This window comes from Alosa alosa, chromosome 5 (genome assembly GCF_017589495.1).
Source record: "Alosa alosa isolate M-15738 ecotype Scorff River chromosome 5, AALO_Geno_1.1, whole genome shotgun sequence".
NCBI lineage: Eukaryota > Metazoa > Chordata > Actinopteri > Clupeiformes > Clupeidae > Alosa > Alosa alosa.
This window is the reverse complement of record NC_063193.1, coordinates 13,493,009-13,507,236: the sequence shown is the minus strand read 5'-3', so window position 1 is coordinate 13,507,236 and position 14,228 is coordinate 13,493,009. Positions and strand designations below refer to the sequence as shown.

At 40.6% G+C, this 14,228-nt stretch overlaps 3 protein-coding genes across 4 annotated transcripts; all 3 read left to right on the top strand.

Annotated features, from left to right (window-relative positions):
• The first annotated feature begins 83 nt into the window (after positions 1–83).
• On the top strand, positions 84–3,162 carry nfu1 (NFU1 iron-sulfur cluster scaffold homolog (S. cerevisiae)). Its single transcript, XM_048244192.1, has 8 exons — positions 84–194; positions 587–684; positions 777–912; positions 1,050–1,116; positions 1,225–1,342; positions 1,470–1,533; positions 1,779–1,953; positions 2,363–3,162. The coding sequence occupies exons 1-8, from the start codon at positions 133–135 to the stop codon at positions 2,405–2,407; spliced, it is 765 nt and encodes a 254-aa protein (XP_048100149.1). The 5' UTR covers positions 84–132; the 3' UTR covers positions 2,408–3,162.
• Positions 3,163–3,241: 79 nt separating this feature from the next.
• Positions 3,242–9,015, top strand: LOC125295055 (deoxyribonuclease-2-alpha-like). Its single transcript, XM_048244191.1, has 7 exons — positions 3,242–3,542; positions 3,775–3,884; positions 3,963–4,116; positions 4,271–4,373; positions 6,314–6,478; positions 6,798–7,025; positions 7,850–9,015. Exons 2-7 carry the CDS (start codon positions 3,781–3,783, stop codon positions 8,233–8,235), a joined length of 1,140 nt encoding a protein of 379 aa, XP_048100148.1. The 5' UTR covers positions 3,242–3,542; positions 3,775–3,780; the 3' UTR covers positions 8,236–9,015.
• Positions 9,016–9,356: 341 nt separating this feature from the next.
• Positions 9,357–14,156, top strand: stambpb (STAM binding protein b). Of its 2 annotated transcripts, XM_048242624.1 has the most exons (10): positions 9,357–9,603; positions 10,529–10,767; positions 10,870–10,945; positions 11,121–11,216; positions 11,569–11,950; positions 12,114–12,238; positions 12,449–12,586; positions 13,063–13,175; positions 13,414–13,513; positions 13,680–14,156. In XM_048242624.1, the coding sequence occupies exons 2-10, from the start codon at positions 10,565–10,567 to the stop codon at positions 13,734–13,736; spliced, it is 1,290 nt and encodes a 429-aa protein (XP_048098581.1). In that variant the 5' UTR covers positions 9,357–9,603; positions 10,529–10,564; the 3' UTR covers positions 13,737–14,156. The 2 variants fall into 2 exon arrangements, with proteins under 2 accessions (XP_048098581.1, XP_048098582.1); XM_048242625.1 differs by lacking the exon at positions 9,357–9,603 and having other exon boundaries at positions 9,618–10,767.
• Positions 14,157–14,228: the final 72 nt, after the last annotated feature.

The following is a 14,228-nucleotide window of genomic DNA, read 5'->3' as shown; positions in this document are numbered from 1 at the left end:
TCAAAAAAGGGAAACAAATTGAGCATGCTTTTCACATCCAGACTGAAAGGTGGCAGTGCAGGTCATAGGCCCGACATGATACGTCTTCGCGAAACTCGAATTCAATTTAGACGAAGAAGAATCCTTGTAAACATGGCATCCTACTACAGTCGTGTCGGGAGATTGTGGAATATTTCTGCGTTAATAGCAAGACCGTGAGTTGAATTTGAATGGAGTATTATCAGGGGGTTTATTTAATAAGTCTTTGCAATGTCATTCGTGTAATCAGTTTGTTTATGATCATCTAACTGCTTCGGTCGTGGGTGCGCGTTTCATAATCCAGTGTGTGAGCTAGGTCTGACGCAGATTTGTCCTCAACTTTGACTTTCTTAAAAGCAGCTTGTGTTAATGCCATAGCTAGAAAGTGGGTAATGCCAGTTTCGTCATATGTATGGTGCGATGCGTATTATGCGTACTGTGTTAAGATTATATGTTATAATTAGCTAACTGGCTAGTTTAATTTCCCTTTATGTATTGTGTTGTCGATGACATTCTCCCCGTTCAAGGCAAAAGTTTCAACATAACAGAATCATGAATATTTTTACAGGCACGTTCGTAATTATGTTGCTGTACTGGAGAGACCTTCCGGCCAAAAGGCAATTACGAGAGGACTACCATTGCCATCAGTTACTAATCATGTATTTGGTGAGCGGTTTTCCCCTTCTGTCACAGTCCTATCAGATCAAGAAGCATTACCCGATTAAAACTTAACGTATCTTTGTTTGCTTTTTATCCAGTGAGAAACATGTTCATACAGACCCAAGACACTCCAAACCCAAATAGTCTGAAGTTCCTGCCTGGTCGCGTGGTGCTGGAGTCGGGAACGATTGATTTTGCTGGGCCTCGTGATGCATATTGTTCTCCACTGGCCAGGTGCTCAGCTCTTCTTTATTTTTTTTTACAGGCTAGTTTATGTCGCTTATTGCATTGCCATATAGACATACAGTATAGTCTTGATTGAAATTCACTCAGCACTGATTGTGATTGACTATAACATTTGTATTTTACAGGCATTTGTTTAGAATTGATGGTGTAAAAAGCGTTTTCCTGGGTCCTGATTTCATAACAATTACTAGGGTATGAACTTGTATGCAGTTACAGTGTAAAATACTTGAATGCAATACAGCATAAGTAGCATTAGCCTAGATCTACTGGAATGACTGAATGACCATTTCCATACATCAGGCTGATGAGACCATGGAGTGGAAAGTAATCAAGCCTGATGTCTTTGCAACAATCATGGACTTCTTTACCACTGGACTTCCAGTGCTGAATGAGGATGCTTCACCACAAGCAGATACAGGTTTGGGGCTTTTTTCCTCCCATTAGATTTCAAATAAATAAAGCTAGTAGATTGACTGAAGACACCTTGAATAAACAGGTCTTGCACAAATGTCACTGTTGGAGATACACTGTTCCTTCTCAAACAGCTCCATCAGATGATGACGATGAGGTGGTTGCAATGATAAAAGAACTTCTAGACACTCGCATTAGGTAGGTTGAAAATAGTCACATCATCGCAATGCACTAACATGAGTGTGAATCTAAAGATCTAAAGGCAACTGCTTTAAACCACCCATGCTCGGTGTTTGTTTAGATAAGATGGCCAAACTAAGTCTGCCTATCTATAAGGGCTTTCAGATATAACCTCCGGAGTATATGTGGAGGTTTGTCAAACGGAGGTTCTACCCTTCGGATGATTCCGATATGATGCTAACTTGCTGACCTATGTCCCACAGGCCGACAGTGCAGGAGGATGGTGGTGATGTGTTGTATAGAGGGTTTGATGATGGCATTGTGAAGCTGAAACTACAGGGATCCTGCACCAGCTGTCCTAGTTCCATTGTCACTCTCAAGAGTGGGATCCAGAATATGCTTCAGTTCTATGTCCCAGAGGTGGAGGGAGTAGAGCAGGTACATTTTGGTCATATATTGTTCACGTTCTCCTCCCAAAGTTGATTTGTTACGGTGATGATTTTGATCTTAGGTTTTGAAATTGACACTGGGCCATTCATTGGATGATGTAAAATATTGTGTTACTATTGCAATGACCCTTGTGCTATACGGATTAGAGATGTAATCGGTTTTATTATGTTTCCTTTGTGACTCTAGGAGTAGTAAAATCACTGATTCAGTTATATGCTATTTTGGTTCATAAATTCAAGAGTTTGAAAATGCATATGTGAGAGTGAAGAGGGCTGAATGCATCACATAATGTAAAAATCTGTATCAATGCTTCTGTGATGTCTGCATCATCTTCCATACACTTTATTACAGGGTTGTTGCACCTCACCCAAAGTGTCTTTTTCTGTTCCCCTCTCAGGTGAAGGACGAGGATGTAGAAGTGGAGCAGGGTGCCAAAGGCTGAACTTTGTCGGTCCATGATGATAAAAGACATTCCTGTCGCTCACACCTTGGCAGCCATGTCCCCCCCTCCCCCCTCCTCATCCTTGCCTCGACATGCTACATAGTTCAATGAGGGCCTCAGAGGCTGGTCTCTTCAACAGCAGTGACCTGCACCCATTGTATTTATGTCATTGCTCTTTACCTGGATTATTTTGTAAGGCCTTGGATTAGAAAGATATGGCTGGCCTCGAGATGTAGCAGACATGTATTGTCTTCCATGCTACATTTCTGCAGTCCACTCTACAGTTTTTTACCCCAACAGAGGATCTAAATGTTGGCAGTTACTCTTTGCTTCAAATTATTTATTATTTATTGTGTAACAATTAAATACGACTCTTGGAAGTGAGAGTAACAAAAGCACACGTCACAATGCACAAATGTACTCAAAATGCAGTTGTATAATATTGACTGTATGCATTGTATGCATAGTGCCAGACACTAGCTCTGGATAGAAGTTCAGTGCCCATGAACAGGTGGCTTATTATCAGTAGAACAGATTTACAGTATCACTGAGCCAGAGGCAATCTACTAAAGTGTGATATGTGGTTTATAAAGACATTCTCTTTCTGAACATACAATATCACATTTATGCAATGAGCATATTTACCATCAGTGTGCATATTGTTTACCAACAGCAATGAATCCATATTGGTCCCTGAAATAACCATGGATACTCACCACATTGTATGGGTTTCATTAAACCGTCTTCTTACTGTAGCCTCACTGGTTGTTTGATAAATCATATGCCAGTGTTCAACATTCTGATGCTATAAATACAAAACCCTTTGTATAAGGGGGGATTATATATATATAACTGTCATCAAACACCATAGAGAGTGATTCAAGAATCTTCAAGCATCTCTGAAAAAAATATGCAGCTTGCAAAAATCGGGCAACAACATGCATTTGAGCAACGTGATCACATGACCTCGACCAAGAAAGACGTCACACAGCTTCAAAATAATGATGTGAGTAGTTTCAATGTGTCGGATGGACTGTACGAATGAACAGGGCGTTATATGGCCAGGCTTCCAAACTAACTTCTGAAGACTTTTTATCCTACTTTTCGAATTTCCTATCCGGTTCAACTTAAAAAGGTGAGCCATGCATTATTGAACAACTTCGTGTGGCAGTGATTTCGTTCGTCTAGATGCAAATTAGCCTGACACGAATTTGTTCCGATTGCTTCGGATTTGGTTCAGATGAAATTCGTGCAAATCACATTTAACTACTCGAAAAAGTGTCACACAGTAGCAATACAATTTACACTGTTATATTAGCACTCTTCATAAGATTAATTATTTTACTTGCGTGCTTTCGCTTCCTTAGTGGGTCATGGTCGCTGTTGCTTTTGCCCTGTTGCTGCTACATTACCAGACGCTAGAGGGGAGTGCAGACCCTATTTCGTGCTATGATGACTTGGGAAAAGCTGTGGATTGGTCAGTATGAGGACGAAAAACAAAGGGTAAGAAAATAAGTCAAATGGTGCAAATAACATATAATATACTCCAATGCAGGTTTTATCTCTACAAACTCCCTCACCATAAGTCCCGTTTTGAAGGGCTGAAGTATCTTTTCATGAACCAAGGGAGTGAGGGGTGGGCAGATGGAAAAGGACTGGTGAATGACAGTGCAGGAGCCTTGGGAAGGACTGTTGGACAACTATACACGGTCAGCAATGCCTCTGCATATTCATACTTATGGCAACGGGCCACCTTAGTTTATGATTAGAAAATAAGCAGTTAATAGGCTACAACAATGTTTTCCATGTTTGGTAGCCTACTTGTTGCTCATTGTAACAATAACAATACACAACCTTTTTTAGAGCACTGAGCAGGGCTACATACTGTACAATGATCAGCCTCCTGCACCAGTGCCTGGGATTGGAACATCTGAAAATGTTGGTAGAAGTGGAGGTCATACCAAAGGTAAGGTTGATTTATTACCAAAAGCAAAAGGCATAAAGGACAGTTATATGATTATAATTTATTTATTATATAAAATTTATTTTTTCATTGGCCATACTTTGGTTTTGGTTCTTGTTTTCAAATCCTTGTAAAAAAAAAAAAAGGAAGTTTATTTAGGTTGACGCAGCATTCAGTTTTCCCTGAAACCTCGCTCCTGACGCCTTACGGAACATAGCGGAGCTAGCAAGGGATGCTAGAACCTATGGGTTTGAGCTCACGGGATCACTCTTGTTAATCAAAGTGGATTCATAGCTCAGTTGCAAGGGACCCACCATATGTCTGAAACACTTCTAGTAACCTGTCTGTAGCAGTTGCAGCAGGATGTTCCCCTTTCCTCATCATCACTTCTGCTAGCTTGTCCAAATTGACAGATTCTAGTGACACCCTTTTCCTGCTTATTTCCAAATTTCTACTGTACTTTTTATCTGACAAGACTAGATCAGTGGTTTTCAGCCTTTTTTCAGTGATGTACCCCCTGTGAAATATTTTTTCAACCAAGTACCCCCTAACCAGCGCAAAGCATTTTTAGTTGAGAAAAAAAAGACTTAAAACAGAGCACTGTGCCATCAGTGTCTAATTTATTAAACTTTGGAACTGATAAACACATACAAAATTCAAACATTTGAAAAACTATTTTGAACATTTTAAATTGTAATAATCCATGACTAAATGTATTGCAAATGATTCAAACTAATGTAGTGAAAACAGTGACCATATAACCATTTTAAACTATTAAATGAACCATTTAAAACTCCATAAATATGCAAAACACTTATTTGTAGTGTTCTCTTTTGAACTATAAAAATATTTTAAAAAAAGAAAGAAATAGTTAACTTAATTATAAATAAAGATTTGTGCACATAAAATAATTATCAACATGGGAGGGGGGGTTAGGATAATGAAATTGAATAGCCTGAAATATAAAATTAATTTTATGATCTTTTTCCTGAAATATTTATTAAATAATTGTTTTGAAAGTATTTTTGTATGGATTCTACTTTTTAAATATATGTATATTTTAAAATCTCACGAACCCCCTGGAGTGCATTCACGTACCCCCAGGGATAGGCGTACCCCCATTTGAGAACCACTGCTAGATAACGTAGAGGTATGCATAACACAAGCATCAAAATCTGTCTATGCATCAACCCAGTCCTACAGACTGGTGAGAAAATCTGAGGGCTATGTTTATCAGGTCCAAACTTTCTGACATTCTTTATTACTAACTCTAAGTATGGGGTTTAACTCCCACAGGTTGTTATGAGTCACCATGTCTTCCTGCAATTGCTGATTCTCTTTCGTCAGTAGATCGATGCCTGCCTTTAGAGTTATCGTGTATTCCTGCAATAGGAGTTTGTCCTTTTTTTTAAATCGTTTCATCGAGCTGATACTGACATAGAGCTTCGTCATCAAGATGTGATAAGAGTTGAAACCTCTCTTCCTCTACCTTGTTCAATCTTGAAGTAAAAAGTTTGCGACATTTGCGAGTATTCCTTTTGTATCTTTCATGATTTTTAGATTGATTTTGAAGCAGGATGCGGCCCACTTATCATCTGCAGCCTTTTCATTCCCATAAAACATTCCGGTCAAAGAATGCTTTGCAATATATTTCGTAACAAATCCCTCCATTTTGAAATATTACGAAATTCATTTTGTTTCAGGTTTGGATAAAATGTTTTTGTCATTTCTTCTCTAATGTATCAGCCTCAGATACAGTCACACTACACACCTTTAAATTCACTTCCATGTGCACATTAACCAGTTCAAAATTATAAACCTGTTTCAGTACATCAGACAATAACCACTCTGCTTCCTGTTCTCTCATAATCTTACTTGACTTACACCTCCAGGTTTCACTGCCATATTTTATAAGATAATTCTGTTTTATTTCCCTTCTTCAGGTGTTGTCTTATTTGACAAAAAGCAAGGTTATTGGTTGGTCCACAGCACACCACATTTTCCACCACCCAAGAAAGTCGGACAGTTTTCATACCCAGACAGTGGTGTTTTGAATGGTCAAAACTTCATCTGTGTCACCTACCCCCTGGATCACTTCCAGACAATAGGTGAGGTGCATAATGTGTATCAAGAAAAGTATGATTGTGCCCTCTGTAGAAATGTTGATCTAAAACATTGTCAACACTGTATGTGTTCAGTGTTCTGACAGAAAACTTTAAGATAAAAACTCTGAAAATAATCTTGAGAATGTTAATTGGACAGAATATAATGAAATTAGAAAATAAAGTAAAAAATATGTCATCCATATTGCAGAGTATGTGGTACATGAGATTGGATAAAAAAGATTTTTTTTCTACGCATGCACATAACTGTTTGTGACCCACAGATCATGTCAATGTGAAGTAAGGTATGTGCTTTGTTTCTTAGGGGAACAGCTACAGATTAATCAGCCACACATCTTTGACTGCCATATTCCCGATTCCCTTGCCTCTTCTGTGCAATCCATGGTCCAGCTGTGTAAGGACAGCCAAGGAGAGAGAGGGAATGTCAGTCTTCTACATGATGTCCCCAAAATATCCAATCGCAGTGTGTCCCTCACGTCATTGGGTGGGACTACATTCATCGACTTTGCTAAAGGAGCATCCTTTGCAAACGGTAAATATTACCAGTGACTGCAATGTAGGCTACTAACATATGAAGAGTTTGGTTCCAAAATGCTATATCTCTGTTTTTAAAAGCATTAAACAGTCATGCTATTTAATTGTGTATTTCAGGTAATATCAATCAAATTGCAGTTGTGTTGTTTTGATTGAGTAAAGATATATCAAATAACAATACCCAATTACAGTTCGAAATGATTTATGAAAATTCATTAAAATGGTGGATATAGCATTTTGGAACCAAACTCCGATAGCTTGCTTATGCTTATGGCTACTAACCTGACTCTCGCCAGATGAATTTCGTTCCGCTTAGCTCCGCCTAGCTTCACTCACATCCATCTGGGACCTCTTCCGTTGAGAGTGATTTCTGCACCAGATTTTATGGTAGAGCCAATTAGGACGCAGGGCGGGAGTTTCATAGATGTGACATAGCGTAGAAGCGACTGTGAGACTGTTATCAGCGTCACGGGTTGGCTTCGATGTGAGTGGTTGAAGTAGCACGTCAATAGATGACGGACTAGTGGCTTATCCAATCATATGCAAGCATTTTTTATTAGGCCCAGCCTTCTGAAGCAACAGTTCAATGGATTGATCCCAGATGGATAAGTGGAGCTAGGCGGAACGAAATTCCTCTGGCGAGAGTCAGGTTATATGGCTACCCCCAGAGATGTAGAAATGTTCATTTAGCCATTAATGTGAATGTATTAATTAGTTGAAGATCAGTGGGACAGACAGAAAAAAACACATTCACATTTTGATGCTCTTTGATACTATACTGTTGAACAGGGTCTAATTCATGTTTTCCTGTCATGTATGAAGATCTCTATCACTCCTGGGTGGCCCCTACTCTTCAGTCCGACCTGCTGGTTCAGTTCTGGCAGCGGTCCACTGGGATTCAGCCCTCAAACTGCTCCGGTAGCTGGAAGGTGCTGAACGTCCAGCAGCTTGCCCCTGGGCAGAGGTTCACCTTCGATGCCACAGATGACCACTCCAAGTGGGCGGTCAGCACTATGGCTGCGTCTGGAAGCGCCGGTGGCTGGGTCTGCGTGGGCGACATCAACCGCAATGAGGCGGAGGAGAAGAGAGGTGGAGGAACTGTGTGCCTCCAAGACCCCACTGTGTGGAAAGCCTACCGAAGCACAGCCCTGAAATGTCTGTCCTGCAAAGGAGGTCAATGTGACTGTGATACAGCAACAGGGAGATAGAGCGGCAATATTGTTTTTCAAGGGGGAAATATTTCTACAGTCCTATGTCTCATGGTATGCACTTTGTTCAGGTATTTGTTGCTTTTTACTGTAAAATATGATTAAGAATTTTTTAAGAGATCAATCAAGCACTATTTTGGAATTTTAGTACAATTATCGGTAGGCCTGCCTGGTTTCACCAGACTCACTTACTTAGTTTCACTTCGTGAAGTGTAGTCTGGTTACTCTCCATTGGGAAATGTTTCCAACCCTGGCATCGTAATGGGTGTAGACTTTGCTTTACTTTTGAAATCATTAGTCCAGCCTAACCAATCACATTGATCTGGGATTTTCATTTCATCATCCTACTTCGCCTAACCTTTACGAACTGATAATAAACCGCATTGGCAGTCAGGAAACAATGTATTTACCTTTGCTGTATTAATTTACACAATCTTCCATCTACATTTTTTTTTATGTTAGAAGGTGTTGCTACTACTGTTGCTTTACCACAGCCACTTTTAATTTAGAAACGAATGTCATCCACACTCTCGTCACTGATTGGTCCGCCATCCTGGTGGTTGAGGGAAACCTAAACGCATTGAGAAGCCAGAGTATTTCAGTGAAATGAAAATGAGCGCCTACAGAAATTACCTACAGCAATGCTCATGCTTACAGAGCAAATTAATTGTGCCAAAAAGTTAACTCTTGTGCAGGATAGGCCTACATCATTATTTAAACCTAAAGGAGGCTTTAAATAATCTTGGATGTACTGGTTTAAAATAAACAATTCTGTTCGTATATATGTATTTCTCATTTGTTATTATTATTTGGATTGTAGACATGAGAGGGTAGCTATTCATGATGTACTGTAAAATAGAAGTCACTGAAACGAACTGTTAATCCTATTTTACAGTAGTAATCCTACTTTTACAGAGGAGTGCCTCCACATAATTGTGACTACTCTGTGGTATTTTATTTAAACGTGTGCTTAGATTATTATATGTGTAATATCAAAAAACAGCTGTTTGCGATATTGCTGAAGATGTTCGACTATGAGGACTAGATTGTGAGTGGAGTGTTGGAGTCTGGACTGGAGAGGTGCTAGATTTTGAATGGGCGAGCGTGGGTGCGCTTGCGTATTTCCGGTTCGAGGTTCTTCCGCGTAAACTGGTGTTGACCATCCGCGTTCAGCCCAAAATCGACCACATTCAATATTGGTCTGTCCATACAACGTTACGCATATTATACTATTCTCTGGGGACTGAATATTAAATTATCACGATTTATTTTAATTGATAAAACAATTGTAGCAACTCTGTGAAATGAACTCACTTAACGTTACCAGATATAGTGCGCTATAGGCTATAGTGATCTACCAACAACCAGGTAAGTAGCTGCTAAGAGTGTTGTTTGTTTTCTGTGCAATCGACATCAGTAGCATGATGGTAGCATGGTTGTCTGGAAATTGTTTAAAATCAAACAGTTTGAAGTTAATGTTAGTTAACACGCGGAAGGACAGAGAAAAATCACTCTAGAATCTCAATTGTAGATAAGATGTGTTGAGAGAGCTGAGATTTGGTCACCCAACATGGTGACAAGTTAGCTAATCTAGTCGTACCGCTGGCTAAATTGGTTGACATGCTGTATTTGACAGAATAACGTAAGTTTCTGCCTACAAATGGAATTACACTAGACGGGCTCTGACTAAACTCAGCCTCCAGCACATGGACTAACGTTAGAGGCCGTGCTACAACAGGCTTTATATCGTTAAATTGTTTTATGTTTCAAGCACAGAACTGGATTTCCCAGATGACAAGGGAGAATGCACTACAACGCTAATCGTGTTAACACAGTACCCTGAATCTTGTCTAACTCTGCTGGTGTTACATGTTCATGTCGTGGAATGCACAGAGAACACACTTGCCCCTCGAGTTGGATTGAGCAACAACATTAAATGACTGTAGCACTTCCAAAGGCAATCCTCTATGACTGAAAGCTCACTGACAAGGTTTTACAACTGAACTCATTGCATAACTGGCACTACAGATTAGACAGATAACTAGAAACTTCAGTTCTCTGACAATAGTGTAACTACATAGTACTACTTGGAATGCAAAAAGAGACAACTGCTTACACTAAAGTTTGAAAGTCAAAAGTTACTCACAGCAATGTGCCTATTTTCCAGTTTGCCTTGGTGATGACAATCTGTACACCACCAAGTAATTCTTTGATGTACTCATTCCAACGTGTTCAAAATGTAACTAGATCTTTATTTAGGCCGACACTCCATTGATTGGGCTGTGCATTTCAGGTGTTCAAGTAGGAGATCCTCTGATTGAAGGGGATCATGTTAGACCACACAGATCCAAGTCTCCCGCCTGAGGAGCGGGTGCGTGCCTTAGTCAAGAAGGGGAGCGCTGTGGACGTCAATGAGAACGTGCCCGCTCGCCGATACTTCCGCTCCGGCATGGAGATGATTCGGATGGCCCACACCTACGCTGAGGAGGGGAACACAGAGCATGCTTTCATCCTTTATAACAAATACATCACGTAAGAGCTGGGGGCTGTTGGTGTGTTTGAGTGAGACACAAGTTACAAGACATGTAATAGGTGCCATATGAACTTATCGAAACTTCATTTTTATTCCATCAGGCTTTTCATCGAAAAGCTGCCAAAACATCCAGAGTATAAGAATTCAGCTATTCCCGAAAAGAAGGACACTTTAAAGGTGAGTGTATGTTATTGATTCACACAACCACTCCCAACTGATTTACCCTGAATGTAATGACACCAATTTTTCCATATGTGTGTGTGTTTGATGTATATTTCATGTCTGATGAAAACAGCATGTTTTATGTTATTTTGATGTGTGTGTTTTCTTATCCATTTTGCCACCAAAACAGAAACTCAAGGAAATTGCCTTTCCTCAAGCAGAAGAGCTTAAGAAACATATCTTCAGGCGATATGAACGGGAGTATGCTGACTATATAGTCAGAAAGGTAAGCTCCTTTCCTGCCTCTATCCTCGAAAACAACATAACAGCAATTGGCTTAACAGCATAACAGCAATTGGCTTAACACCAATTCTTAATTGTTTTTTGTGCTTTCCTCTTGTTATTAGATGTGGGTGTTACAGAAAAAAGTGGATGATAAGTTGCTAGCCATACTTTTTACATTTTAGTGTGTAACTGCGTTATTGCATTATAACATGTGGAGAGAAATATAGCTATTACAGACAGCAAACAAAAAGACCCTGTGTGATGGTGTTGTGCAAGTGGATTTGGAATGTTGGGTCTTGTTGCTGTGGTCTGTTCTGAAGCTTATATGTAGAGGTGTGTGTGGTCATTTACAGCAGGCGGAAGAGGCCGCCATGGCTCAGCAGCTGTCGCGGCAGCGAGAGCTGGACACGGAGAGGCAGCGCGTGGCCGAGATGCAGCGGCGGCAGCGCGAGCAGGAGCAGTTCAGCGCCTTCGAGGAGATGATCCGCCGCCAGGAGCTGGAGAAGGAGCGCAAGCGAATCCTCCAGGAGTTCAACGCCCCGACTGCTGGTGCCCTCACCACTGACACCCCACTCCTCCCTGGGATACAGGGTCCTCCGCTCCCGGTTCAGGCGACGGCACAGAGTCCTGTGTACCCCAGCGCCAACCACTCCGGTGAACCTGCGCAGACACCTGTATCGCCTCCCGCTTTTGACCGATCACTCAAGCCAGGAACCCTCATCTCAACTAGCAACAGTAAAACATATTTTGTTTTTCTAAAGTGCCTTCCTAGGTTTCTTTGTCTAGTTGGAGTTGATTAATATACATAATATACAGTAGTTATGAAGCAATGAAGTTCTGAATTTTTGTTGATCTCTCTTGCCTGCGAATTTCATCCTGTTTCTTTTCTGTGGCACAGATATCATGGTCGATGGGCTGAGGCAACTGACTGTGCCAGCTGAGCTTTGTAGCCAGTTCCTGAGAATAGCCAATGCCAACACTATCAGATCAGTGGAAACCTGTGGAATTCTCTGTGGCAAACTGGTACGCCACAGAAACCTTCTCTGCCTTCTGTCATGTGCCCCCTCTGGCTTTTAACATGCATTTATCATCTTACTTTTTATCAGATGCCATTTCTGTCACCAGTTGTTCTACCAGTTCAACTCCAGTTTTACATCCCTCCATAGTGACGGTCTTCATCGAGACATAATAATACACCGACATGTATACAAACACTGTGACCGTTTTCCCCAGACCAGGAATGCTTTCACAATAACCCATGTGATAGTGCCAAAGCAGTGTGGGGGCCCAGACTACTGTGACACGGAGAATGAAGAGGAGCTCTTCCTGGTCCAGGGCCAGTATGACCTCATTACCCTGGGCTGGATTCATGTGAGTACCGTTATATGGATGTGTGCACGCACGACCAAAAATGGTACATATTTCAGCATTGGCCAAAGACTAACAGCCGGGCTACACGGGGTCAATTGAAGCATCCTGTTCTCAAAGCTTAAAGATAGGTTTAGAAGACTGGTTTAATTTTTTCGAATGTACGTACTGCTGTCACGTCAGGTGTAGCCAGTTCCATGGATTATATAGTGGAAGCTAATTGTTGCAGCAGAGTATTACGTGCCTGATGGGGCCAGCCTGTACAGTAAGTTCCCGGTTTGCATTATACAGATGTTCATTTTTTAACCAATGTAGTTCTCTTTTCATTCTTACGTTCTAGAATCAACACCTCCATAGAGCCATCTAGATAATTATGTCTTATGTGACTAACCTATTTACTATATCAGTGAAGAGAGAACCTGATTATGTTTGAGATTGAACTGTGCTTTGAATATGACTTTGAATTTCATGTGTTGTAGACACACCCTACACAGACAGCGTTCTTATCCAGCGTTGATCTTCACACACACTGCTCCTACCAAATAATGCTACCAGAGGCCATCGCTATTGTGTGCTCCCCAAAGTTCAACGAGTGAGTCTTAACACAGTCCCTGGGCATTTATGAACAGTCCAAAGCAAGCTAAGCCATTGTGGTTAAAAAATAAGGTTAAAAAATAAATGGATTAAACACTTAGTCTATTTTTCAATGGCAAATAATGATGTGCGAGTTTTTTTCTAGATTGACAGTTAAAAACAAATTTAAAAAAAAAAAAAATAGTGTCACCGTATTCCTCTTGGCCAAGACACTGCATGACTTGCTTTTCTGGCAGGACGGGATACTTCAGGCTGACAGACCATGGAATGGAGGAGATATCTACCTGTAAACAAAAGGGCTTCCATCCACACTCCAAACACCCTCCTCTCTTTGCTGTGAGTTTCACTCTTTTCAAATACTCTTCAAAATATGAACCACAACCCTATGCATTTCAGTGTTAAATACAGAATAGGTTAAATTGGTGTATTTGTGATTTAAAATGGTGCAATTGAGTTGAAGTTAAAAAGTACTTTCTTCCACCTTTTGTCTTTGCTATGACAGGAAGGAAGCCATATCATTATCACAGACGCCACGATCACAATGTTGGACCTGCGATGAAGTCTGATCACATACCGAGTATCGGTGCGATGAAGTAGAGAACAACCCCTCTTTGACTTTATATTAATTTACATTCTATGGCAACTAGCACTCCAAGAACCTGGATGGGAGATTATTTGAAGCCGAGACCAGAGGGCTATGGAGTGTCTTTAGGGGACGGGACGGGACTTCGTTTGGCATATCAGCCTATCTGATGCACTTGTATAAGGGGCAAGAGTGAATAAAAATCCTTTAAATGTTGTCTACGGGGAGCTCAGGGATGGACACTTAACCTCAGAATACTCATTCTCATTAGGGATTGTATCACTGTATACTCTGTTCTTGACCCTCCTGTGTTTATCTTTTATTTATAATCCCATAATGGTTCCACACTAATTGTTGCTAAACTATTAAAGGAGATGAGTGATATTTTTCAAGGAATGATTCTCACAAAGTGCCTCTTTAATTCTGATCAGACACAAACACACCTTACTGCCATTGTTCACTGCAGTC

Excerpts from the sequence above, each read along its gene's own strand:
- nfu1 (XM_048244192.1), top strand. The coding sequence starts at position 133 with ATGGCATCCTACTACAGTCGTGTCGGGAGATTGTGGAATATTTCTGCG. Across the intron at positions 1,117-1,224 it reads ATTTCATAACAATTACTAGG|GCTGATGAGACCATGGAGTG; the intron begins GTATGAACTTGT and ends TCCATACATCAG. Across the intron at positions 1,534-1,778 it reads CTTCTAGACACTCGCATTAG|GCCGACAGTGCAGGAGGATG; the intron begins GTAGGTTGAAAA and ends TATGTCCCACAG.
- LOC125295055 (XM_048244191.1), top strand. The coding sequence starts at position 3,781 with ATGGTCGCTGTTGCTTTTGCCCTGTTGCTGCTACATTACCAGACGCTA. Across the intron at positions 3,885-3,962 it reads TTGGGAAAAGCTGTGGATTG|GTTTTATCTCTACAAACTCC; the intron begins GTCAGTATGAGG and ends ACTCCAATGCAG. Across the intron at positions 4,374-6,313 it reads AAGTGGAGGTCATACCAAAG|GTGTTGTCTTATTTGACAAA; the intron begins GTAAGGTTGATT and ends TCCCTTCTTCAG.
- stambpb (XM_048242624.1), top strand. The coding sequence starts at position 10,565 with ATGTTAGACCACACAGATCCAAGTCTCCCGCCTGAGGAGCGGGTGCGT. Across the intron at positions 10,768-10,869 it reads CTTTATAACAAATACATCAC|GCTTTTCATCGAAAAGCTGC; the intron begins GTAAGAGCTGGG and ends TTATTCCATCAG. Across the intron at positions 12,587-13,062 it reads TTACCCTGGGCTGGATTCAT|ACACACCCTACACAGACAGC; the intron begins GTGAGTACCGTT and ends CATGTGTTGTAG.